Source organism: Haliotis asinina, chromosome 8, assembly GCF_037392515.1.
Source record: "Haliotis asinina isolate JCU_RB_2024 chromosome 8, JCU_Hal_asi_v2, whole genome shotgun sequence".
Classification (NCBI taxonomy): domain Eukaryota; kingdom Metazoa; phylum Mollusca; class Gastropoda; order Lepetellida; family Haliotidae; genus Haliotis; species Haliotis asinina.
The window spans coordinates 49,397,957-49,425,745 of NC_090287.1; the positions used below are offsets into that span (position 1 = coordinate 49,397,957).

Consider the following 27,789-nt stretch of genomic DNA (forward strand, 5'->3'; position numbering starts at 1 on the left):
CAACCTGAACTCCCATTGTTAAACATATACCTCACGTAGCCATGTACAAGGGCTTGCAGTCAGTTGGGTCTGATGAAGTCACAAGAAACTCTGAGGCTGTCAAGTATACATATTATTTTGCATCTGAACATACCAAGACAAATAGCATGACAAACAAGTTACCAAAGCTAAGCCATTCCGTGGACCTCAGTAACTACAATGCAAACATAATCCTACCATAAAAAAATTAAAAACATTGGAGTTTATTTTCTTATGACGTAGAAAAACATCTTTCTTTCGTAAATATTTCCGACACTGTTAACCTTGGTAACCTTCAGAGGCTTCCTGAAGAAACCTTAAGTTTCCTGACATCTGCCTTAAGCTATTCAATACTCCCATCAAATACAAGTCTTATTAAGGACATGTTTTCATTCATTCTGATGGCACACCTCGTTTCTCAGTTTCGTTGCTTACGTAACTGGACTCTGTTGCTCTAAGCACTGATGGTGTAAATGTGATAAACAGAATTATATGAACATCTAACCCTCCCACACTGGTTGCATTCATGTGTGATATCAAAATGTGTTGATTAACAAAGTTTGCTCACAGCCAATGCTGTCTGATAAATACAACTGTTTCTCATAAGAAATATCTCAACATCTGAAAGTGGCAAACAGTTCATTTTTTAAATATTTGTTTCTACACTTATTCATTATACTGTATTAGGCACTGCAGTGTTACAAGAATTACAAAATGTCCATGTCTTCAGTATAGTAACAAAAAGGTGATCATCAGTTATCAGCTTTTATTTCTTTTATATCACAGTGAAGCAAACTGATGTGGTATAATGAATTGTTGGTAATCACCATTACTGGAAACATCATAAGGGCCCTGGGCATTTAATGACTACAACAGCATTTATATGTATATCAGTCAATCTTTATTCAGATACTTTTAAGGTCTATAAAACATACAGAGAAGTAACATAATTTGTCAACTGACAAATTTGGTTTTGTACAACAATGCATATTATTATAAACATAGACATGTTCTGTGTTGTGAATTTATCTGGACAGTTTAGCAGATGTCAGAATTTCACAATATCTGGATCATTAAACAGTTAACAGGCTCATATTTTTTCCAATAGTGACATACAAATAAAAAGTGACATTCATCAGCAATGGTTTGTTTTACACATTTTACTTACTTGTTCTGAGGTTGGAATTTTGGCATATCTCCAAAATCTTGCAAATGAATTATTGACATCAGATACTGTTAGTCATATATGACAGTTTTGAGTATTTTGTAGCATGAAATTTGACGGACAATGTTAGTTAACATGACCATGATATTGCAGATAAATACATTTTAGCTGATTTTGAATGAATATCTTCTTTTTTGAATGAATGTAACCTCATCATGACCTATAACCTCATTATATCCTGTAACCTCATCATATGCTATAATCTCATCACATCCTGTAACCTCATCACATCCTGTAACCTCATCATATGTTATAACCTGATCATATCCAGTAACCTAATCATATCCTGTAACATTATTCTGTCTCCCAAAGTAAGCTGAATTCAATGTTCTGGTACAACGATAGCACTGCTTGCGCAATATCAGAGGAGTATGCGCACAATCGGAGTGCAGAAGCAGTTCCATTGGTAGAGCAGATGATCCAGCTGCTATCATGAGAGGTTTTATTGACAATGAAAATAAAGAAGTTAAGCTACATAAAAGACAAACAGATGCAAAATCAACTGATGAAAAAACGAAACTCATCATATCCTGGGACATCATATCCTGTAAATTTATCATATATTGAAACCTTGTCATGTTGTAACACCTTTTATACACTTCAAGAATTGGAAGTATATATCATCATATCAACAGTTTTACTTGTAAACAAAAATAACTCACCTTCATGATGAAGTTCATTCTTCTGAAGCATATTCTTCTTCAAACTTCTCCACCAATCCCTGCATGTTTCACAGTCTTCTAACATTTACAAAATTCTTGACACAGATAATATAGACACTGGCATTATTCTCATTGCAAGATGGGTACAATCATTGTCAATCTGTCACTTGTGCTTTGTCTTCTAAACACAATAGCTTGCAGAGCATGAAAGCCATGCCAGGAATCTCTTACAATTGTCTGACAGCACCATTAAGACTCTTCAAGCACAAATGGTGTAAGTGTTTGCACTGTAATGCAATTTGTCTATTTGTATCATGACAAACAGTGAACTATAAGGTGTGTAGCAACTCTTCCAAACAATAAACTATGTGTAGTTGAGCTCAGATATATATTGAAACGACCATTCACTCACAGAGCGGTGCCCATCTATCACAATGTACAGACACCTCACCTCCATAGTTGCAATGTGTCTCCAGGTGAAGTGAGATGAAATAGGATTTAACGGTGCATTCAAGTTTATTGCAGTTATAGTCTTCAACTTCAGCTAAGGGTTCACAGACCAAATGTAGAAAAATTCTGTTTGGTCTAGTTTGCTAAGCTGAAATTATCCATATGGCTGCACTGACATCTACTGGAAAGATGCTAAGAGCCATATCCAGGTAAGTAGGGTTCAGCATTGACTGATGCAGCACTCTGTAGATGTGGCTGTGATGGGTAAAATGGTACGCTCTTACCATCATACTATACATATTGCAGTATAAGGCCTTCAGATCTGTACATGAGAAAAATCGGTCAAACGATACAATGCATAGAATTTGACAAAAATATTTGATTTCTAGACAGTCTAGAAAAAGTTTAGAAAGGTGAATAAAATTACAGTTCAAACACCCAAAATTCATAATTTTTTTATTGCATTACATTATACTGAACTGCAGACAAAATACTGCCGTTCTGCTAATACTGCTGCATACCATTTCACCCCTAGTGGCAGCTTGTACTAATCTGGGCTAATCCATAGTGCTAAACTGCTGAGATCTCCTGCAGAGTTCAAAATGGATACCTTACTCAGTTCAAGCAGTTCTTGTGTCTTCTGGCTCATGTGTAAATGTTCTGGATCATGTGTAAATGTTCTGGGTCATGTGTAAATGTTCTGGGTCATGTGTAAGCATTCACAGTGAAATATACCCACTGTGTCCAGTTCAACATACAGAAATGTAAGAGATGTGAAGGTGTTGCAGAAAATATGAAACATGGCCTACCTTTGGTAGAAGTATGGGCTGTATCGGCTGGTACCTATAGCCTTGGTAGTCTATGCCAGGATCCATTCTGTTGAAGACAACACTCACAAGTTCTTCCTGAAGAGCAAAGAGTATGTGATATGTGACCATTTACTCCAGTTTGGTTCTGTATAAATCCTTTTTCTTCTGCCTTTCAATCTGAAATATGATCTAAGACACAACCAGTGAACACTTGCACCACAGGGCTACACTGTCATCACTGTATTCAGGTAGATGTTTGATCTAAAAAAATAAAAATTCCACAACACATAATTCCATATGACAGATCTGAATAATTTGGTTCGCCTGATTCTTGGATCAGTGATTAACATTAGAACAATTCCAGAAGTAAACTGACAAAAATTATCGAAGTCACTCAATCCGACTTCTCAATGGATGGACTTGGCTTTGTAACACACAAGCATGCCTTGAATGAGCTGTGAACTTGAAGCGAAACATTTTGGATTGGGTTAAAATTGTGACATAAAATATACAAGAAACTTTCATATAAACATTTATATTTGCTATAATAGTAAATACGAAATGCTTTTTTCTAATACCTCAGCACATTACAAAATGAGTAATCTGTGATCATGTCTCTCAAGTTACATGATAATGTATGTCTGGATACCAGCAGAAAGTGCTCAATGACAACCTTCGAGGTATTTGTACACATGTGGATAACCTATAAGTACTGCCATGATCTACAGACTGACAAATATGCCCTTTACCCATCAACCCAAGAACAATAACTAGCCATCAATCATTCAGATACACAGTGTCAACTTTGTCTAACATTGCGGAGGCTCCTTTACAGATCATGTATAGACATGTCTGGGACTCAACTGAACGGAACACAATGGCCGTCATAACATCCTAAAATAAAAGACTTCTGACATTTGAGATAAACACTCCGACAAAATGCTCCTTACCTATGCAGATGAACAGAAGGATAAAATAACATAAAGTTGCACAGACACACACAAAGTGACAGAGACAGACCGACAGATGGAAAAAGAGACAGTCAAACTGGCAGACATTTCATTTGTAAATCCATGGCTGTTGCAAGACTTCAGCTTAGACTACAATGGCAGTGAGATGGGTTACATCTCCTGTTAGAGTCTGTGTGCTATACATTTATCATGGTATGTCTGCCACATGGGGGAGGAAACCAAGAAGACAAAGATGTCTGTGCTGTCCATTTTGGTAGAGCTAATAGCATGGTGCTGGCAAATCAAAGGTCATAACTGATGCAAATCTGAGATCCTGTTTTGGGTAGGGGAAGCAATCTTGCATTGCCAGTTGTAGCACTACACAATTTTGGTCTTGTTCTATTTCAATTTGAGTGATATAGGTTGGTGTGTTCAACACCATCAATTTCCCAAGTTGCCAGAAGTTTGGCACCTCAGACCTGTGAATCGCTTCTTGTAAAAAGCCCAAATTACATGTAATATGCTGTAGATTCAAATATGCTCTTGTTATCAAAAACAGAAGTTCTAAGATTCATGGGCGCCTAGTAAAGTTGATTGAGCTCTGGTGTGATTTGGTCATACCTGTTTGTGGAACCAGCATTTTGGACCCATTGAAGTTCTGTAATAACGTTATGAGGCAGACTGTATAACAGACATTAGTCTAGTTGCCAGATCGCATGTTACTGGACAATTGTTGCTGTTGCCTTACTGTTGATAAGGTGACGTATCATGCTCTTATTTCTGACAGGAAAAAGATGTTTTCAGACAAGACTGACTTTTGAGTCGTGGCTCACATGTTTGTCAAACATGAATCCAAGGTTTATTGCATGTGTTGAGGCTATTACCTGATAGGCAGATATTTCTTCATTCAACTTGATGCAATTTTGGTCATCCATGAACCATTTCTGGCCAAAATATTGATTATTGCAGAGAATTGTATTTGAGTATCATCTTAATTCATGGTTCCTGGTGATATCTCCAATAGATGAGGTACACAGAGAGAACAAAATTGGACCTGAGATATATCCTTGTAGAACACTATGCAGAGTTACTTCATCGATCAGAAGTGATATCTTCCTGATATGCACACATGCAAAGCTACACATGTAGGACACATCAGATATTGACCTAAACATCCAAAATTCATTTAACGCATATTGATTGTCATTACTAGCATTTCCACAATCATTTCCTAAGTTCAATCATTTGTCGGTAGGATGTATCATGTTGCTGTTCCAGCTTTACATCCTTCCAGAAGCAACTTCATATTTGGGTCACATACTGTTTTATTTTGATTGCTTTTTCTCCATCTTGCAAACAAAAGAAATTAGATCAAAACACAATAATATCAACCTTTCATTTAAGGGAGTGGTTTCAAACTTTTGTTACAATCCTGTTACTGTTTTCGTTGATGTCTTTTTGCACTATGAACATCCAAGTCTATGCTTAATCAACTGGAGACTGTTATGAGCGTGTATTTTCAGTAATTTGTATTATTATTATTAATTAAGTGATAGCTATTACTGGGTCACAATGTTCAGAGTTTTGAGTGATAGTTATTATGGGTCACATTTCGTATCACAATAATAGTGTTTCAGCGGCACTCCGTATGTGTTGTTGTTAAACACAAGGTGATGTGGAGATGTGGTAGCACTTCAGAGTTGCCTCACTTTAGTATGTGTTGTTGTTAAACACAAGGTGATGTGGAGATGTGGTAGCACTTCAGAGTTGCCTCACTTTAGTATGTGTTGTTGTTAAACACAAGGTGATGTGGTAGCACTTCAGAGTTGCCTCACTTTAGTATGTGTTGTTGTTAAACACAAGGTGATGTGGTGATGTGGTAGCACTTCAGAGTTGCCTCACTTTAGTATGTGTTGTTGTTAAACACAAGGTGATGTGGTGATGTGGTAGCACTTCAGAGTTGCCTCACTTTAGTATGTGTTGTTGTTAAACACAAGGTGATGTGGAGATGTGGTAGCACTTCAGAGTTGCCTCACTTTAGTATGTGTTGTTGTTAAACACAAGGTGATGTGGAGATGTGGTAGCACTTCAGAGTTGCCTCACTTTAGTATGTGTTGTTGTTAAACACAAGGTGATGTGGTGATGTGGTAGCACTACAGAGTTGCCTCACTTTAGTATGTGTTGTTGTTAAACACAAGGTGATGTGGAGATGTGGTAGCACTTCAGAGTTGCCTCACTTTAGTATGTGTTGTTGTTAAACACAAGGTGATGTGGTGATGTGGTAGCACTTCAGAGTTGCCTCACTTTAGTATGTGTTGATGTTAAACACAAGGTGATGTGGTGATGTGGTAGCACTTCAGAGTTGCCTCACTTTAGTATGTGTTGTTGTTAAACACAAGGTGATGTGGAGATGTGGTAGCACTTCAGAGTTGCCTCACTTTAGTATGTGTTGTTGTTAAACACAAGGTGATGTGGAGATGTGGTAGCACTTCAGAGTTGCCTCACTTTAGTATGTGTTGTTGTTAAACACAAGGTGATGTGGAGATGTGGTAGCACTTCAGTTGCCTCACTTTAGTATGTGTTGTTGTTAAACACAAGGTGATGTGGTGATGTGGTAGCACTTCAGAGTTGCCTCACTTTAGTATGTGTTGTTGTTAAACACAAGGTGATGTGGTGATGTGGTAGCACTTCAGAGTTGCCTCACTTTAGTATGTGTTGTTGTTAAACACAAGGTGATGTGGAGATGTGGTAGCACATCAGAGTTGCCTCACTTTAGTATGTGTTGTTGTTAAACACAAGGTGATGTGGTGATGTGGTAGCACAGTGCTAAAAAAATCAGTGACTGTGTATATATAAGGCTGGTTGTTGTGTTGACGGTGCACACAAACACGCACACATGCACACACACATTTACTGGAGTTGTGTCATCATTCAGCCTACATACATCTGTCTGCCTCTTTGCCAATGCTTGATCTACATTCAAGAAAGTTTGCTGATTCAGCATAACTGTTTCTAACTCTCAAAGCAAGACTTTGATGACTTGATATCATATTTGTGTCCCATTACTTTAGATTTGAATCTGCTGCATTGTACTTGAAACCTCTGTTGTGAATCATTGTATCTTGCTCTTTGGTCAATACAAATTACTAAATATTTTAGACTTGAATCTGCTGCATTGTACTAGAAACCTCTATTGTGAATCATTGTATCTTGCTCTTTGGTCAATACTCATTACTAAATACTTTAGAACTGACTCGGCTGCATTGTACTAGAAACCTCTGTTGTGAATCATTGTATCTTGCTCTTTGGTCAATACTCATTACTAAATACTTTAGAACTGACTCTGCTGCATTGTACTTGAAACCTCTATTGTGAATCATTGTATCTTGCTCTTTGGTCAATACTCATTACTAAATACTTTAGAACTGACTCGGCTGCATTGTACTTGAAACCTCTATTGTGAATCATTGTATCTTGCTCTTTGGTCAATACTCATTACTAAATACTTTAGAACTGACTCGGCTGCATTGTACTAGAAACCTCTGTTGTGAATCATTGTATCTTGCTCTTTGGTCAATACAAAAATCCAAATATTTTAGAACTGACTCTGCTGCATTGTACTTGAAACCTCTGTTGTGAATCATTGTATCTTGCTCTTTGGTCAATACTCATTACTAAATACTTTAGAACTGACTCTGCTGCATTGTACTTGAAACCTCTGTTGTGAATCATTGTATCTTGCTCTTTGGTCAATACAAAAATCCAAATATTTTAGAACTGACTCTGCTGCATTGTACTTGAAACCTCTGTTGTGAATCATTGTATCTTGCTCTTTGGTCAATACTCATTACTAAATACTTTAGAACTGACTCTGCTGCATTGTACTAGAAACCTCTGTTGTGAATCATTGTATCTTGCTCTTTGGTCAATACAAAAATCCAAATATTTTAGAACTGACTCTGCTGCATTGTACTTGAAACCTCTGTTGTGAATCATTGTATCTTGCTCTTTGGTCAATACTCATTACTAAATACTTTAGAACTGACTCGGCTGCATTGTACTTGAAACCTCTATTGTGAATCATTGTATCTTGCTCTTTGGTCAATACTCATTACTAAATACTTTAGAACTGACTCTGCTGCATTGTACTAGAAACCTCTGTTGTGAATCATTGTATCTTGCTCTTTGGTCAATACTCATTACTAAATACTTTAGAACTGACTCTGCTGCATTGTACTTGAAACCTCTGTTGTGAATCATTGTATCTTGCTCTTTGGTCAATACTCATTACTAAATACTTTAGAACTGACTCGGCTGCACTGTACTTGAAACCTCTGTTGTGAATCATTGTATCTTGCTCTTTGGTCAATACTCATTACTAAATACTTTAGAACTGACTCTGCTGCATTGTACTTGAAACCTCTGTTGTGAATCATTGTATCTTGCTCTTTGGTCAATACAAATTACTAAATATTTTAGAACTGACTCGGCTGCATTGTACTTGAAACCTCTGTTGTGAATCATTGTATCTTGCTCTTTGGTCAATACAAATTACTAAACATTTTAGACTTGAATCTGCTGCATTGTACTAGAAACCTCTGTTGTGAATCATTGTATCTTGCTCTTTGGTCAATACTCATTACTAAATACTTTAGAACTGACTCTGCTGCATTGTACTTGAAACCTCTGTTGTGAATCATTGTATCTTGCTCTTTGGTCAATACTCATTACTAAATACTTTAGAACTGACTCGGCTGCATTGTACTTGAAACCTCTGTTGTGAATCATTGTATCTTGCTCTTTGGTCAATACTCATTACTAAATACTTTAGAACTGAATCTGCTGCATTGTACTTGAAACCTCTGTTGTGAATCATTGTATCTTGCTCTTTGGTCAATACTCATTACTAAATACTTTAGAACAGACTCTGCTGCATTGTACTTGAAACCTCTGTTGTGAATCATTGTATCTTGCTCTTTGGTCAATACTCATTACTAAATATTTTAGAACTGACTCGGCTGCATTGTACTTGAAACCTCTGTTGTGAATCATTGTATCTTGCTCTTTGGTCAATACTAATTACTAAATACTTTAGAACTGACTCTGCTGCATTGTACTTGAAACCTCTGTTGTGAATCATTGTATCTTGCTCTTTGGTCAATACTCATTACTAAATACTTTAGAACTGACTCTGCTGCATTGTACTTGAAACCTCTGTTGTGAATCATTGTATCTTGCTCTTTGGTCAATACAAAAATCCAAATATTTTAGAACTGACTCTGCTGCATTGTACTTGAAACCTCTGTTGTGAATCATTGTATCTTGCTCTTTGGTCAATACTCATTACTAAATACTTTAGAACTGACTCTGCTGCATTGTACTAGAAACCTCTGTTGTGAATCATTGTATCTTGCTCTTTGGTCAATACAAAAATCCAAATATTTTAGAACTGACTCTGCTGCATTGTACTTGAAACCTCTGTTGTGAATCATTGTATCTTGCTCTTTGGTCAATACTCATTACTAAATACTTTAGAACTGACTCGGCTGCATTGTACTTGAAACCTCTATTGTGAATCATTGTATCTTGCTCTTTGGTCAATACTCATTACTAAATACTTTAGAACTGACTCTGCTGCATTGTACTAGAAACCTCTGTTGTGAATCATTGTATCTTGCTCTTTGGTCAATACTCATTACTAAATACTTTAGAACTGACTCGGCTGCATTGTACTTGAAACCTCTGTTGTGAATCATTGTATCTTGCTCTTTGGTCAATACTCATTACTAAATACTTTAGAACTGACTCGGCTGCATTGTACTTGAAACCTCTGTTGTGAATCATTGTATCTTGCTCTTTGGTCAATACTCATTACTAAATACTTTAGAACTGACTCTGCTGCATTGTACTTGAAACCTCTGTTGTGAATCATTGTATCTTGCTCTTTGGTCAATACAAATTACTAAATATTTTAGAACTGACTCGGCTGCATTGTACTTGAAACCTCTGTTGTGAATCATTGTATCTTGCTCTTTGGTCAATACAAATTACTAAACATTTTAGACTTGAATCTGCTGCATTGTACTAGAAACCTCTGTTGTGAATCATTGTATCTTGCTCTTTGGTCAATACTCATTACTAAATACTTTAGAACTGACTCTGCTGCATTGTACTTGAAACCTCTGTTGTGAATCATTGTATCTTGCTCTTTGGTCAATACTCATTACTAAATACTTTAGAACTGACTCGGCTGCATTGTACTTGAAACCTCTGTTGTGAATCATTGTATCTTGCTCTTTGGTCAATACTCATTACTAAATACTTTAGAACTGAATCTGCTGCATTGTACTTGAAACCTCTGTTGTGAATCATTGTATCTTGCTCTTTGGTCAATACTCATTACTAAATACTTTAGAACAGACTCTGCTGCATTGTACTTGAAACCTCTGTTGTGAATCATTGTATCTTGCTCTTTGGTCAATACTCATTACTAAATATTTTAGAACTGACTCGGCTGCATTGTACTTGAAACCTCTGTTGTGAATCATTGTATCTTGCTCTTTGGTCAATACTAATTACTAAATACTTTAGAACTGACTCTGCTGCATTGTACTTGAAACCTCTGTTGTGAATCATTGTATCTTGCTCTTTGGTCAATACTCATTACTAAATACTTTAGAACTGACTCTGCTGCATTGTACTTGAAACCTCTGTTGTGAATCATTGTATCTTGCTCTTTGGTCAATACTCATTACTAAATATTTTAAACTTGAATCTGCTGCATGTACTAGAAACCTCTGTTGTGAATCATTGTATCTTGCTCTTTGGTCAATACTCATTACTAAATACTTTAGAACTGACTCTGCTGCATTGTACTTGAAACCTCTGTTGTGAATCATTGTATCTTGCTCTTTGGTCAATACAAATTACTAAACATTTTAGACTTGAATCTGCTGCATTGTACTAGAAACCTCTGTTGTGAATCATTGTATCTTGCTCTTTGGTCAATACTCATTACTAAATACTTTAGAACTGACTCTGCTGCATTGTACTTGAAACCTCTGTTGTGAATCATTGTATCTTGCTCTTTGTTCAATACTCATTACTAAATACTTTAGAACTGACTCTGCTGCATTGTACTTGAAACCTCTGTTGTGAATCATTGTATCTTGCTCTTTGGTCAATACTCATTACTAAATACTTTAGAACTGACTCTGCTGCATTGTACTTGAAACCTCTGTTGAAAATCATTGTATCTTGCTCTTTGGTCAATACAAATTACTAAATATTTTAGACTTGAATCTGCTGCATTGTACTTGAAACCTCTATTGTGAATCATTGTATCTTGCTCTTTGGTCAATACTCATTACTAAATACTTTAGAACTGAATCTGCTGCATTGTACTAGAAACCTCTGTTGTGAATCATTGTATCTTGCTCTTTGGTCAATACTCATTACTAAATACTTTAGAACTGACTCGGCTGCATTGTACTAGAAACCTCTGTTGTGAATCATTGTATCTTGCTCTTTGGTCAATACTCATTACTAAATACTTTAGAACTGACTCTGCTGCATTGTACTTGAAACCTCTGTTGTGAATCATTGTATCTTGCTCTTTGGTCAATACTCATTACTAAATACTTTAGAACTGACTCTGCTGCATTGTACTTGAAACCTCTGTTGTGAATCATTGTATCTTGCTCTTTGGTCAATACTCATTACTAAATACTTTAGAACTGACTCTGCTGCATTGTACTAGAAACCTCTGTTGTGAATCATTGTATCTTGCTCTTTGGTCAATACTCATTACTAAATACTTTAGAACTGACTCGGCTGCATTGTACTAGAAACCTCTGTTGTGAATCATTGTATCTTGCTCTTTGGTCAATACTCATTACTAAATACTTTAGAACTGACTCTGCTGCATTGTACTAGAAACCTCTGTTGTGAATCATTGTATCTTGCTCTTTGGTCAATACTCATTACTAAATACTTTAGAACTGACTCTGCTGCATTGTACTAGAAACCTCTGTTGTGAATCATTGTATCTTGCTCTTTGGTCAATACTCATTACTAAATACTTTAGAACTGACTCGGCTGCATTGTACTTGAAACCTCTATTGTGAATCATTGTATCTTGCTCTTTGGTCAATACTCATAACTAAATACTTTAGAACTGACTCGGCTGCATTGTACTAGAAACCTCTGTTGTGAATCATTGTATCTTGCTCTTTGGTCAATACTCATTACTAAATATTTTAAACTTGAATCTGCTGCATGTACTAGAAACCTCTGTTGTGAATCATTGTATCTTGCTCTTTGGTCAATACTCATTACTAAATACTTTAGAACTGACTCTGCTGCATTGTACTTGAAACCTCTGTTGTGAATCATTGTATCTTGCTCTTTGGTCAATACAAATTACTAAACATTTTAGACTTGAATCTGCTGCATTGTACTAGAAACCTCTGTTGTGAATCATTGTATCTTGCTCTTTGGTCAATACTCATTACTAAATACTTTAGAACTGACTCTGCTGCATTGTACTTGAAACCTCTGTTGTGAATCATTGTATCTTGCTCTTTGTTCAATACTCATTACTAAATACTTTAGAACTGACTCTGCTGCATTGTACTTGAAACCTCTGTTGTGAATCATTGTATCTTGCTCTTTGGTCAATACTCATTACTAAATACTTTAGAACTGACTCTGCTGCATTGTACTTGAAACCTCTGTTGAAAATCATTGTATCTTGCTCTTTGGTCAATACAAATTACTAAATATTTTAGACTTGAATCTGCTGCATTGTACTTGAAACCTCTATTGTGAATCATTGTATCTTGCTCTTTGGTCAATACTCATTACTAAATACTTTAGAACTGAATCTGCTGCATTGTACTAGAAACCTCTGTTGTGAATCATTGTATCTTGCTCTTTGGTCAATACTCATTACTAAATACTTTAGAACTGACTCGGCTGCATTGTACTAGAAACCTCTGTTGTGAATCATTGTATCTTGCTCTTTGGTCAATACTCATTACTAAATACTTTAGAACTGACTCTGCTGCATTGTACTTGAAACCTCTGTTGTGAATCATTGTATCTTGCTCTTTGGTCAATACTCATTACTAAATACTTTAGAACTGACTCTGCTGCATTGTACTTGAAACCTCTGTTGAGAATCATTGTATCTTGCTCGTTGGTCAATACAAATTACTAAATATTTTAGACTTGAACCTGCTGCATTGTACTTGAAACCTCTGTTGTGAATCATTGTATCTTGCTCTTTGGTCAATACTCATTACTAAATACTTTAGAACTGACTCTGCTGCATTGTACTTGAAACCTCTGTTGTGAATCATTGTATCTTGCTCTTTGGTCAATACAAATTACTAAACATTTTAGACTTGAATCTGCTGCATTGCACTAGAAACCTCTGTTGTGAATCATTGTATCTTGCTCTTTGGTCAATACTCATTACTAAATACTTTAGAACTGACTCTGCTGCATTGTACTTGAAACCTCTGTTGTGAATCATTGTATCTTGCTCTTTGGTCAATACTCATTACTAAATACTTTAGAACTGACTCTGCTGCATTGTACTTGAAACCTCTGTTGTGAATCATTGTATCTTGCTCTTTGGTCAATACAAATTTCTAAATATTTTAGACTTGAATCTGCTGCATTGTACTTGAAACCTCTATTGTGAATCATTGTATCTTGCTCTTTGGTCAATACAAATTACTAAATATTTTAGACTTGAATCTGCTGCATTGTACTTGAAACCTCTATTGTGAATCATTGTATCTTGCTCTTTGGTCAATACAAATTACTAAATACTTTAGAACTGAATCTGCTGCATTGTTCTAGAAACCTCTGTTGTGAATCATTGTATCTTGCTCTTTGGTCAATACAAATTACTAAATATTTTAGACTTGAATCTGCTGCATTGTACTTGAAACCTCTATTGTGAATCAATGTATCTTGCTCTTTGGTCAATACTCATTACTAAATATTTTAGAACTGACTCTGCTGCATTGTACTTGAAACCTCTGTTGTGAATCATTGTATCTTGCTCTTTGGTCAATACTCATTACTAAATACTTTAGAACAGACTCTGCTGCATTGTACTTGAAACCTCTGTTGTGAATCATTGTATCTTGCTCTTTGGTCAATACAAATTACTAAACATTTTAGACTTGAATCTGCTGCATTGTACTTGAAACCTCTATTGTGAATCATTGTATCTTGCTCTTTGGTCAATACTCATTACTAAATACTTTAGAACTGACTCTGCTGCATTGTACTTGAAACCTCTGTTGTGAATCATTGTATCTTGCTCTTTGGTCAATACAAATTACTAAATATTTTAGATTTGAATCTGCTGCATTGTACTTGAAACCTCTGTTGTGAATCATTGTATCTTGCTCTTTGGTCAATACAAATTACTAAATATTTTAGAACTGACTCTGCTGCATTGTACTTGAAACCTCTGTTGTGAATCATTGTATCTTGCTCTTTGGTCAATACTCATTACTAAATACTTTAGAACTGACTCGGCTGCATTGTACTTGAAACCTCTGTTGTGAATCATTGTATCTTGCTCTTTGGTCAATACTCATTACTAAATACTTTAGAACTGACTCGGCTGCATTGTACTTGAAACCTCTGTTGTGAATCATTGTATCTTGCTCTTTGGTCAATACTCATTACTAAATACTTTAGAACTGAATCTGCTGCATTGTTCTAGAAACCTCTGTTGTGAATCATTGTATCTTGCTCTTTGGTCAATACAAATTACTAAATATTTTAGAACTGACTCGGCTGCATTGTACTTGAAACCTCTGTTGTGAATCATTGTATCTTGCTCTTTGGTCAATACAAATTACTAAACATTTTAGACTTGAATCTGCTGCATTGTACTAGAAACCTCTGTTGTGAATCATTGTATCTTGCTCTTTGGTCAATACTCATTACTAAATACTTTAGAACTGACTCTGCTGCATTGTACTTGAAACCTCTGTTGTGAATCATTGTATCTTGCTCTTTGGTCAATACTCATTACTAAATACTTTAGAACTGACTCGGCTGCATTGTACTTGAAACCTCTGTTGTGAATCATTGTATCTTGCTCTTTGGTCAATACTCATTACTAAATACTTTAGAACTGAATCTGCTGCATTGTACTTGAAACCTCTGTTGTGAATCATTGTATCTTGCTCTTTGGTCAATACTCATTACTAAATACTTTAGAACAGACTCTGCTGCATTGTACTTGAAACCTCTGTTGTGAATCATTGTATCTTGCTCTTTGGTCAATACTCATTACTAAATATTTTAGAACTGACTCGGCTGCATTGTACTTGAAACCTCTGTTGTGAATCATTGTATCTTGCTCTTTGGTCAATACTAATTACTAAATACTTTAGAACTGACTCTGCTGCATTGTACTTGAAACCTCTGTTGTGAATCATTGTATCTTGCTCTTTGGTCAATACTCATTACTAAATACTTTAGAACTGACTCTGCTGCATTGTACTTGAAACCTCTGTTGTGAATCATTGTATCTTGCTCTTTGGTCAATACTCATTACTAAATATTTTAAACTTGAATCTGCTGCATGTACTAGAAACCTCTGTTGTGAATCATTGTATCTTGCTCTTTGGTCAATACTCATTACTAAATACTTTAGAACTGACTCTGCTGCATTGTACTTGAAACCTCTGTTGTGAATCATTGTATCTTGCTCTTTGGTCAATACAAATTACTAAACATTTTAGACTTGAATCTGCTGCATTGTACTAGAAACCTCTGTTGTGAATCATTGTATCTTGCTCTTTGGTCAATACTCATTACTAAATACTTTAGAACTGACTCTGCTGCATTGTACTTGAAACCTCTGTTGTGAATCATTGTATCTTGCTCTTTGTTCAATACTCATTACTAAATACTTTAGAACTGACTCTGCTGCATTGTACTTGAAACCTCTGTTGTGAATCATTGTATCTTGCTCTTTGGTCAATACTCATTACTAAATACTTTAGAACTGACTCTGCTGCATTGTACTTGAAACCTCTGTTGAAAATCATTGTATCTTGCTCTTTGGTCAATACAAATTACTAAATATTTTAGACTTGAATCTGCTGCATTGTACTTGAAACCTCTATTGTGAATCATTGTATCTTGCTCTTTGGTCAATACTCATTACTAAATACTTTAGAACTGAATCTGCTGCATTGTACTAGAAACCTCTGTTGTGAATCATTGTATCTTGCTCTTTGGTCAATACTCATTACTAAATACTTTAGAACTGACTCGGCTGCATTGTACTAGAAACCTCTGTTGTGAATCATTGTATCTTGCTCTTTGGTCAATACTCATTACTAAATACTTTAGAACTGACTCTGCTGCATTGTACTTGAAACCTCTGTTGTGAATCATTGTATCTTGCTCTTTGGTCAATACTCATTACTAAATACTTTAGAACTGACTCTGCTGCATTGTACTTGAAACCTCTGTTGTGAATCATTGTATCTTGCTCTTTGGTCAATACTCATTACTAAATACTTTAGAACTGACTCTGCTGCATTGTACTAGAAACCTCTGTTGTGAATCATTGTATCTTGCTCTTTGGTCAATACTCATTACTAAATACTTTAGAACTGACTCGGCTGCATTGTACTAGAAACCTCTGTTGTGAATCATTGTATCTTGCTCTTTGGTCAATACTCATTACTAAATACTTTAGAACTGACTCTGCTGCATTGTACTAGAAACCTCTGTTGTGAATCATTGTATCTTGCTCTTTGGTCAATACTCATTACTAAATACTTTAGAACTGACTCTGCTGCATTGTACTAGAAACCTCTGTTGTGAATCATTGTATCTTGCTCTTTGGTCAATACTCATTACTAAATACTTTAGAACTGACTCGGCTGCATTGTACTTGAAACCTCTATTGTGAATCATTGTATCTTGCTCTTTGGTCAATACTCATAACTAAATACTTTAGAACTGACTCGGCTGCATTGTACTAGAAACCTCTGTTGTGAATCATTGTATCTTGCTCTTTGGTCAATACTCATTACTAAATATTTTAAACTTGAATCTGCTGCATGTACTAGAAACCTCTGTTGTGAATCATTGTATCTTGCTGTTTGGTCAATACTCATTACTAAATACTTTAGAACTGACTCTGCTGCATTGTACTTGAAACCTCTGTTGTGAATCATTGTATCTTGCTCTTTGGTCAATACAAATTACTAAACATTTTAGACTTGAATCTGCTGCATTGTACTAGAAACCTCTGTTGTGAATCATTGTATCTTGCTCTTTGGTCAATACTCATTACTAAATACTTTAGAACTGACTCTGCTGCATTGTACTTGAAACCTCTGTTGTGAATCATTGTATCTTGCTCTTTGTTCAATACTCATTACTAAATACTTTAGAACTGACTCTGCTGCATTGTACTTGAAACCTCTGTTGTGAATCATTGTATCTTGCTCTTTGGTCAATACTCATTACTAAATACTTTAGAACTGACTCTGCTGCATTGTACTTGAAACCTCTGTTGAAAATCATTGTATCTTGCTCTTTGGTCAATACAAATTACTAAATATTTTAGACTTGAATCTGCTGCATTGTACTTGAAACCTCTATTGTGAATCATTGTATCTTGCTCTTTGGTCAATACTCATTACTAAATACTTTAGAACTGAATCTGCTGCATTGTACTAGAAACCTCTGTTGTGAATCATTGTATCTTGCTCTTTGGTCAATACTCATTACTAAATACTTTAGAACTGACTCGGCTGCATTGTACTAGAAACCTCTGTTGTGAATCATTGTATCTTGCTCTTTGGTCAATACTCATTACTAAATACTTTAGAACTGACTCTGCTGCATTGTACTTGAAACCTCTGTTGTGAATCATTGTATCTTGCTCTTTGGTCAATACTCATTACTAAATACTTTAGAACTGACTCTGCTGCATTGTACTTGAAACCTCTGTTGTGAATCATTGTATCTTGCTCTTTGGTCAATACTCATTACTAAATACTTTAGAACTGACTCTGCTGCATTGTACTAGAAACCTCTGTTGTGAATCATTGTATCTTGCTCTTTGGTCAATACTCATTACTAAATACTTTAGAACTGACTCGGCTGCATTGTACTAGAAACCTCTGTTGTGAATCATTGTATCTTGCTCTTTGGTCAATACTCATTACTAAATACTTTAGAACTGACTCTGCTGCATTGTACTAGAAACCTCTGTTGTGAATCATTGTATCTTGCTCTTTGGTCAATACTCATTACTAAATACTTTAGAACTGACTCTGCTGCATTGTACTAGAAACCTCTGTTGTGAATCATTGTATCTTGCTCTTTGGTCAATACTCATTACTAAATACTTTAGAACTGACTCTGCTGCATTGTACTTGAAACCTCTATTGTGAATCATTGTATCTTGCTCTTTGGTCAATACTCATAACTAAATACTTTAGAACTGACTCGGCTGCATTGTACTTGAAACCTCTGTTGAGAATCATTGTATCTTGCTCGTTGGTCAATACAAATTACTAAATATTTTAGACTTGAACCTGCTGCATTGTACTTGAAACCTCTGTTGTGAATCATTGTATCTTGCTCTTTGGTCAATACTCATTACTAAATACTTTAGAACTGACTCTGCTGCATTGTACTTGAAACCTCTGTTGTGAATCATTGTATCTTGCTCTTTGGTCAATACAAATTACTAAACATTTTAGACTTGAATCTGCTGCATTGCACTAGAAACCTCTGTTGTGAATCATTGTATCTTGCTCTTTGGTCAATACTCATTACTAAATACTTTAGAACTGACTCTGCTGCATTGTACTTGAAACCTCTGTTGTGAATCATTGTATCTTGCTCTTTGGTCAATACTCATTACTAAATACTTTAGAACTGACTCTGCTGCATTGTACTTGAAACCTCTGTTGTGAATCATTGTATCTTGCTCTTTGGTCAATACAAATTACTAAATATTTTAGACTTGAATCTGCTGCATTGTACTTGAAACCTCTATTGTGAATCATTGTATCTTGCTCTTTGGTCAATACAAATTACTAAATATTTTAGACTTGAATCTGCTGCATTGTACTTGAAACCTCTATTGTGAATCATTGTATCTTGCTCTTTGGTCAATACAAATTACTAAATACTTTAGAACTGAATCTGCTGCATTGTTCTAGAAACCTCTGTTGTGAATCATTGTATCTTGCTCTTTGGTCAATACAAATTACTAAATATTTTAGACTTGAATCTGCTGCATTGTACTTGAAACCTCTATTGTGAATCAATGTATCTTGCTCTTTGGTCAATACTCATTACTAAATATTTTAGAACTGACTCTGCTGCATTGTACTTGAAACCTCTGTTGTGAATCATTGTATCTTGCTCTTTGGTCAATACTCATTACTAAATACTTTAGAACAGACTCTGCTGCATTGTACTTGAAACCTCTGTTGTGAATCATTGTATCTTGCTCTTTGGTCAATACAAATTACTAAACATTTTAGACTTGAATCTGCTGCATTGTACTTGAAACCTCTATTGTGAATCATTGTATCTTGCTCTTTGGTCAATACTCATTACTAAATACTTTAGAACTGACTCTGCTGCATTGTACTTGAAACCTCTGTTGTGAATCATTGTATCTTGCTCTTTGGTCAATACAAATTACTAAATATTTTAGATTTGAATCTGCTGCATTGTACTTGAAACCTCTGTTGTGAATCATTGTATCTTGCTCTTTGGTCAATACAAATTACTAAATATTTTAGAACTGACTCTGCTGCATTGTACTTGAAACCTCTGTTGTGAATCATTGTATCTTGGTCTTTGGTCAATACTCATTACTAAATATTTTAGAACTGACTCGGCTGCATTGTTCTAGAAACCTCTGTTGTGAATCATTTTATCTTGGTCTTTGGTCAATACAAATTACTAAATACTTTAGAACTGAATCTGCTGCATTGTACTTGAAACCTCTATTGTGAATCATTGTATCTTGCTCTTTGGTCAATACAAATTTTTAAATTTTTTGAACTGACTATGCTGCATTGTACTTGAAACCTCTGTTGTGAATCATTGTATCTTGCTCTTTGGTCAATACTCATTACTAAATACTTTAGAACTGACTCTGCTGCATTGTACTAGAAACCTCTGTTGTGAATCATTGTATCTTGCTCTTTGGTCAATACTCATTACTAAATACTTTAGAACTGACTCTGCTGCATTGTACTTGAAACCTCTGTTGAAAATCATTGTATCTTGCTCTTTGGTCAATACAAATTACTAAATATTTTAGACTTGAATCTGCTGCATTGTACTTGAAACCTCTATTGTGAATCATTGTATCTTGCTCTTTGGTCAATACTCATTACTAAATACTTTAGAACTGAATCTGCTGCATTGTACTAGAAACCTCTGTTGTGAATCATTGTATCTTGCTCTTTGGTCAATACTCATTACTAAATACTTTAGAACTGACTCGGCTGCATTGTACTTGAAACCTCTGTTGTGAATCATTGTATCTTGCTCTTTGGTCAATACTCATTACTAAATACTTTAGAACTGACTCTGCTGCATTGTACTTGAAACCTCTGTTGAAAATCATTGTATCTTGCTCTTTGGTCAATACAAATTACTAAATATTTTAGACTTGAATCTGCTGCATTGTACTTGAAACCTCTATTGTGAATCATTGTATCTTGCTCTTTGGTCAATACTCATTACTAAATACTTTAGAACTGAATCTGCTGCATTGTACTAGAAACCTCTGTTGTGAATCATTGTATCTTGCTCTTTGGTCAATACTCATTACTAAATACTTTAGAACTGACTCTGCTGCATTGTACTTGAAACCTCTGTTGTGAATCATTGTATCTTGCTCTTTGGTCAATACTCATTACTAAATACTTTAGAACTGACTCTGCTGCATTGTACTTGAAACCTCTGTTGTGAATCATTGTATCTTGCTCTTTGGTCAATACTCATTACTAAATACTTTAGAACTGAATCTGCTGCATTGTACTTGAAACCTCTGTTGTGAATCATTGTATCTTGCTCTTTGGTCAATACTCATTACTAAATACTTTAGAACAGACTCTGCTGCATTGTACTTGAAACCTCTGTTGTGAATCATTGTATCTTGCTCTTTGGTCAATACTCATTACTAAATATTTTAGAACTGACTCGGCTGCATTGTACTTGAAACCTCTGTTGTGAATCATTGTATCTTGCTCTTTGGTCAATACTAATTACTAAATACTTTAGAACTGACTCTGCTGCATTGTACTTGAAACCTCTGTTGTGAATCATTGTATCTTGCTCTTTGGTCAATACTCATTACTAAATACTTTAGAACTGACTCTGCTGCATTGTACTTGAAACCTCTGTTGTGAATCATTGTATCTTGCTCTTTGGTCAATACAAAAATCCAAATATTTTAGAACTGACTCTGCTGCATTGTACTTGAAACCTCTGTTGTGAATCATTGTATCTTGCTCTTTGGTCAATACTCATTACTAAATACTTTAGAACTGACTCTGCTGCATTGTACTAGAAACCTCTGTTGTGAATCATTGTATCTTGCTCTTTGGTCAATACAAAAATCCAAATATTTTAGAACTGACTCTGCTGCATTGTACTTGAAACCTCTGTTGTGAATCATTGTATCTTGCTCTTTGGTCAATACTCATTACTAAATACTTTAGAACTGACTCGGCTGCATTGTACTTGAAACCTCTATTGTGAATCATTGTATCTTGCTCTTTGGTCAATACTCATTACTAAATACTTTAGAACTGACTCTGCTGCATTGTACTAGAAACCTCTGTTGTGAATCATTGTATCTTGCTCTTTGGTCAATACTCATTACTAAATACTTTAGAACTGACTCGGCTGCATTGTACTTGAAACCTCTGTTGTGAATCATTGTATCTTGCTCTTTGGTCAATACTCATTACTAAATACTTTAGAACTGACTCGGCTGCATTGTACTTGAAACCTCTGTTGTGAATCATTGTATCTTGCTCTTTGGTCAATACAAATTACTAAATATTTTAGAACTGACTCGGCTGCATTGTACTTGAAACCTCTGTTGTGAATCATTGTATCTTGCTCTTTGGTCAATACAAATTACTAAACATTTTAGACTTGAATCTGCTGCATTGTACTAGAAACCTCTGTTGTGAATCATTGTATCTTGCTCTTTGGTCAATACTCATTACTAAATACTTTAGAACTGACTCTGCTGCATTGTACTTGAAACCTCTGTTGTGAATCATTGTATCTTGCTCTTTGGTCAATACTCATTACTAAATACTTTAGAACTGACTCGGCTGCATTGTACTTGAAACCTCTGTTGTGAATCATTGTATCTTGCTCTTTGGTCAATACTCATTACTAAATACTTTAGAACTGAATCTGCTGCATTGTACTTGAAACCTCTGTTGTGAATCATTGTATCTTGCTCTTTGGTCAATACTCATTACTAAATACTTTAGAACAGACTCTGCTGCATTGTACTTGAAACCTCTGTTGTGAATCATTGTATCTTGCTCTTTGGTCAATACTAATTACTAAATACTTTAGAACTGACTCTGCTGCATTGTACTTGAAACCTCTGTTGTGAATCATTGTATCTTGCTCTTTGGTCAATACTCATTACTAAATACTTTAGAACTGACTCTGCTGCATTGTACTTGAAACCTCTGTTGTGAATCATTGTATCTTGCTCTTTGGTCAATACTCATTACTAAATATTTTAAACTTGAATCTGCTGCATGTACTAGAAAACTCTGTTGTGAATCATTGTATCTTGCTCTTTGGTCAATACTCATTACTAAATACTTTAGAACTGACTCTGCTGCATTGTACTTGAAACCTCTGTTGTGAATCATTGTATCTTGCTCTTTGGTCAATACAAATTACTAAACATTTTAGACTTGAATCTGCTGCATTGTACTAGAAACCTCTGTTGTGAATCATTGTATCTTGCTCTTTGGTCAATACTCATTACTAAATACTTTAGAACTGACTCTGCTGCATTGTACTTGAAACCTCTGTTGTGAATCATTGTATCTTGCTCTTTGTTCAATACTCATTACTAAATACTTTAGAACTGACTCTGCTGCATTGTACTTGAAACCTCTGTTGTGAATCATTGTATCTTGCTCTTTGGTCAATACTCATTACTAAATACTTTAGAACTGACTCTGCTGCATTGTACTTGAAACCTCTGTTGAAAATCATTGTATCTTGCTCTTTGGTCAATACAAATTACTAAATATTTTAGACTTGAATCTGCTGCATTGTACTTGAAACCTCTATTGTGAATCATTGTATCTTGCTCTTTGGTCAATACTCATTACTAAATACTTTAGAACTGAATCTGCTGCATTGTACTAGAAACCTCTGTTGTGAATCATTGTATCTTGCTCTTTGGTCAATACTCATTACTAAATACTTTAGAACTGACTCGGCTGCATTGTACTAGAAACCTCTGTTGTGAATCATTGTATCTTGCTCTTTGGTCAATACTCATTACTAAATACTTTAGAACTGACTCTGCTGCATTGTACTTGAAACCTCTGTTGTGAATCATTGTATCTTGCTCTTTGGTCAATACTCATTACTAAATACTTTAGAACTGACTCTGCTGCATTGTACTTGAAACCTCTGTTGTGAATCATTGTATCTTGCTCTTTGGTCAATACTCATTACTAAATACTTTAGAACTGACTCTGCTGCATTGTACTAGAAACCTCTGTTGTGAATCATTGTATCTTGCTCTTTGGTCAATACTCATTACTAAATACTTTAGAACTGACTCGGCTGCATTGTACTAGAAACCTCTGTTGTGAATCATTGTATCTTGCTCTTTGGTCAATACTCATTACTAAATACTTTAGAACTGACTCTGCTGCATTGTACTAGAAACCTCTGTTGTGAATCATTGTATCTTGCTCTTTGGTCAATACTCATTACTAAATACTTTAGAACTGACTCTGCTGCATTGTACTAGAAACCTCTGTTGTGAATCATTGTATCTTGCTCTTTGGTCAATACTCATTACTAAATACTTTAGAACTGACTCGGCTGCATTGTACTTGAAACCTCTATTGTGAATCATTGTATCTTGCTCTTTGGTCAATACTCATAACTAAATACTTTAGAACTGACTCGGCTGCATTGTACTAGAAACCTCTGTTGTGAATCATTGTATCTTGCTCTTTGGTCAATACTCATTACTAAATATTTTAAACTTGAATCTGCTGCATGTACTAGAAACCTCTGTTGTGAATCATTGTATCTTGCTCTTTGGTCAATACTCATTACTAAATACTTTAGAACTGACTCTGCTGCATTGTACTTGAAACCTCTGTTGTGAATCATTGTATCTTGCTCTTTGGTCAATACAAATTACTAAACATTTTAGACTTGAATCTGCTGCATTGTACTAGAAACCTCTGTTGTGAATCATTGTATCTTGCTCTTTGGTCAATACTCATTACTAAATACTTTAGAACTGACTCTGCTGCATTGTACTTGAAACCTCTGTTGTGAATCATTGTATCTTGCTCTTTGTTCAATACTCATTACTAAATACTTTAGAACTGACTCTGCTGCATTGTACTTGAAACCTCTGTTGTGAATCATTGTATCTTGCTCTTTGGTCAATACTCATTACTAAATACTTTAGAACTGACTCTGCTGCATTGTACTTGAAACCTCTGTTGAAAATCATTGTATCTTGCTCTTTGGTCAATACAAATTACTAAATATTTTAGACTTGAATCTGCTGCATTGTACTTGAAACCTCTATTGTGAATCATTGTATCTTGCTCTTTGGTCAATACTCATTACTAAATACTTTAGAACTGACTCTGCTGCATTGTACTAGAAACCTCTGTTGTGAATCATTGTATCTTGCTCTTTGGTCAATACTCATTACTAAATACTTTAGAACTGACTCGGCTGCATTGTACTAGAAACCTCTGTTGTGAATCATTGTATCTTGCTCTTTGGTCAATACTCATTACTAAATACTTTAGAACTGACTCTGCTGCATTGTACTTGAAACCTCTGTTGTGAATCATTGTATCTTGCTCTTTGGTCAATACTCATTACTAAATACTTTAGAACTGACTCTGCTGCATTGTACTTGAAACCTCTGTTGTGAATCATTGTATCTTGCTCTTTGGTCAATACTCATTACTAAATACTTTAGAACTGACTCTGCTGCATTGTACTAGAAACCTCTGTTGTGAATCATTGTATCTTGCTCTTTGGTCAATACTCATTACTAAATACTTTAGAACTGACTCGGCTGCATTGTACTAGAAACCTCTGTTGTGAATCATTGTATCTTGCTCTTTGGTCAATACTCATTACTAAATACTTTAGAACTGACTCTGCTGCATTGTACTAGAAACCTCTGTTGTGAATCATTGTATCTTGCTCTTTGGTCAATACTCATTACTAAATACTTTAGAACTGACTCTGCTGCATTGTACTAGAAACCTCTGTTGTGAATCATTGTATCTTGCTCTTTGGTCAATACTCATTACTAAATACTTTAGAACTGACTCTGCTGCATTGTACTTGAAACCTCTATTGTGAATCATTGTATCTTGCTCTTTGGTCAATACAAATTACTAAACATTTTAGACTTGAATCTGCTGAATTGCACTAGAAACCTCTGTTGTGAATCATTGTATCTTGCTCTTTGGTCAATACTCATTACTAAATACTTTAGAACTGACTCTGCTGCATTGTACTTGAAACCTCTGTTGTGAATCATTGTATCTTGCTCTTTGGTCAATACTCATTACTAAATACTTTAGAACTGACTCTGCTGCATTGTACTTGAAACCTCTGTTGTGAATCATTGTATCTTGCTCTTTGGTCAATACAAATTACTAAATATTTTAGACTTGAATCTGCTGCATTGTACTTGAAACCTCTATTGTGAATCATTGTATCTTGCTCTTTGGTCAATACAAATTACTAAATATTTTAGACTTGAATCTGCTGCATTGTACTTGAAACCTCTATTGTGAATCATTGTATCTTGCTCTTTGGTCAATACAAATTACTAAATACTTTAGAACTGAATCTGCTGCATTGTTCTAGAAACCTCTGTTGTGAATCATTGTATCTTGCTCTTTGGTCAATACAAATTACTAAATATTTTAGACTTGAATCTGCTGCATTGTACTTGAAACCTCTATTGTGAATCAATGTATCTTGCTCTTTGGTCAATACTCATTACTAAATATTTTAGAACTGACTCTGCTGCATTGTACTTGAAACCTCTGTTGTGAATCATTGTATCTTGCTCTTTGGTCAATACTCATTACTAAATACTTTAGAACTGACTCGGCTGCATTGTACTTGAAACCTCTGTTGTGAATCATTGTATCTTGCTCTTTGGTCAATACAAATTACTAAACATTTTAGACTTGAATCTGCTGCATTGTACTTGAAACCTCTATTGTGAATCATTGTATCTTGCTCTTTGGTCAATACTCATTACTAAATACTTTAGAACTGACTCTGCTGCATTGTACTTGAAACCTCTGTTGTGAATCATTGTATCTTGCTCTTTGGTCAATACAAATTACTAAATATTTTAGATTTGAATCTGCTGCATTGTACTTGAAACCTCTGTTGTGAATCATTGTATCTTGCTCTTTGGTCAATACAAATTACTAAATATTTTAGAACTGACTCTGCTGCATTGTACTTGAAACCTCTGTTGTGAATCATTGTATCTTGCTCTTTGGTCAATACTCATTACTAAATACTTTAGAACTGACTCTGCTGCATTGTACTAGAAACCTCTGTTGTGAATCATTGTATCTTGCTCTTTGGTCAATACTCATTACTAAATACTTTAGAACTGACTCTGCTGCATTGTACTTGAAACCTCTGTTGAAAATCATTGTATCTTGCTCTTTGGTCAATACAAATTACTAAATATTTTAGACTTGAATCTGCTGCATTGTACTTGAAACCTCTATTGTGAATCATTGTATCTTGCTCTTTGGTCAATACTCATTACTAAATACTTTAGAACTGAATCTGCTGCATTGTACTAGAAACCTCTGTTGTGAATCATTGTATCTTGCTCTTTGGTCAATACTCATTACTAAATACTTTAGAACTGACTCGGCTGCATTGTACTTGAAACCTCTGTTGTGAATCATTGTATCTTGCTCTTTGGTCAATACTCATTACTAAATACTTTAGAACTGACTCTGCTGCATTGTACTTGAAACCTCTGTTGAAAATCATTGTATCTTGCTCTTTGGTCAATACAAATTACTAAATATTTTAGACTTGAATCTGCTGCATTGTACTTGAAACCTCTATTGTGAATCATTGTATCTTGCTCTTTGGTCAATACTCATTACTAAATACTTTAGAACTGAATCTGCTGCATTGTACTAGAAACCTCTGTTGTGAATCATTGTATCTTGCTCTTTGGTCAATACTCATTACTAAATACTTTAGAACTGACTCGGCTGCATTGTACTAGTAACCTCTGTTGTGAATCATTGTATCTTGCTCTTTGGTCAATACTCATTACTAAATACTTTAGAACTGACTCTGCTGCATTG

At 35.1% G+C, this 27,789-nt stretch overlaps 1 protein-coding gene across 1 annotated transcript in view; it reads right to left on the bottom strand.

The window, feature by feature from the left end:
- Window positions 1-27,789, bottom strand: part of LOC137294324 (UDP-GalNAc:beta-1,3-N-acetylgalactosaminyltransferase 2-like) — a 552,386-nt gene that overhangs the window by 488,378 nt on the left and 36,219 nt on the right. Inside the window, exon 6 of the mRNA XM_067825322.1 lies at window positions 3,165-3,260. Within this exon, the coding sequence (XP_067681423.1) occupies window positions 3,165-3,260 (96 nt within the window). The remainder of the gene's footprint in view (window positions 1-3,164; window positions 3,261-27,789) is intronic.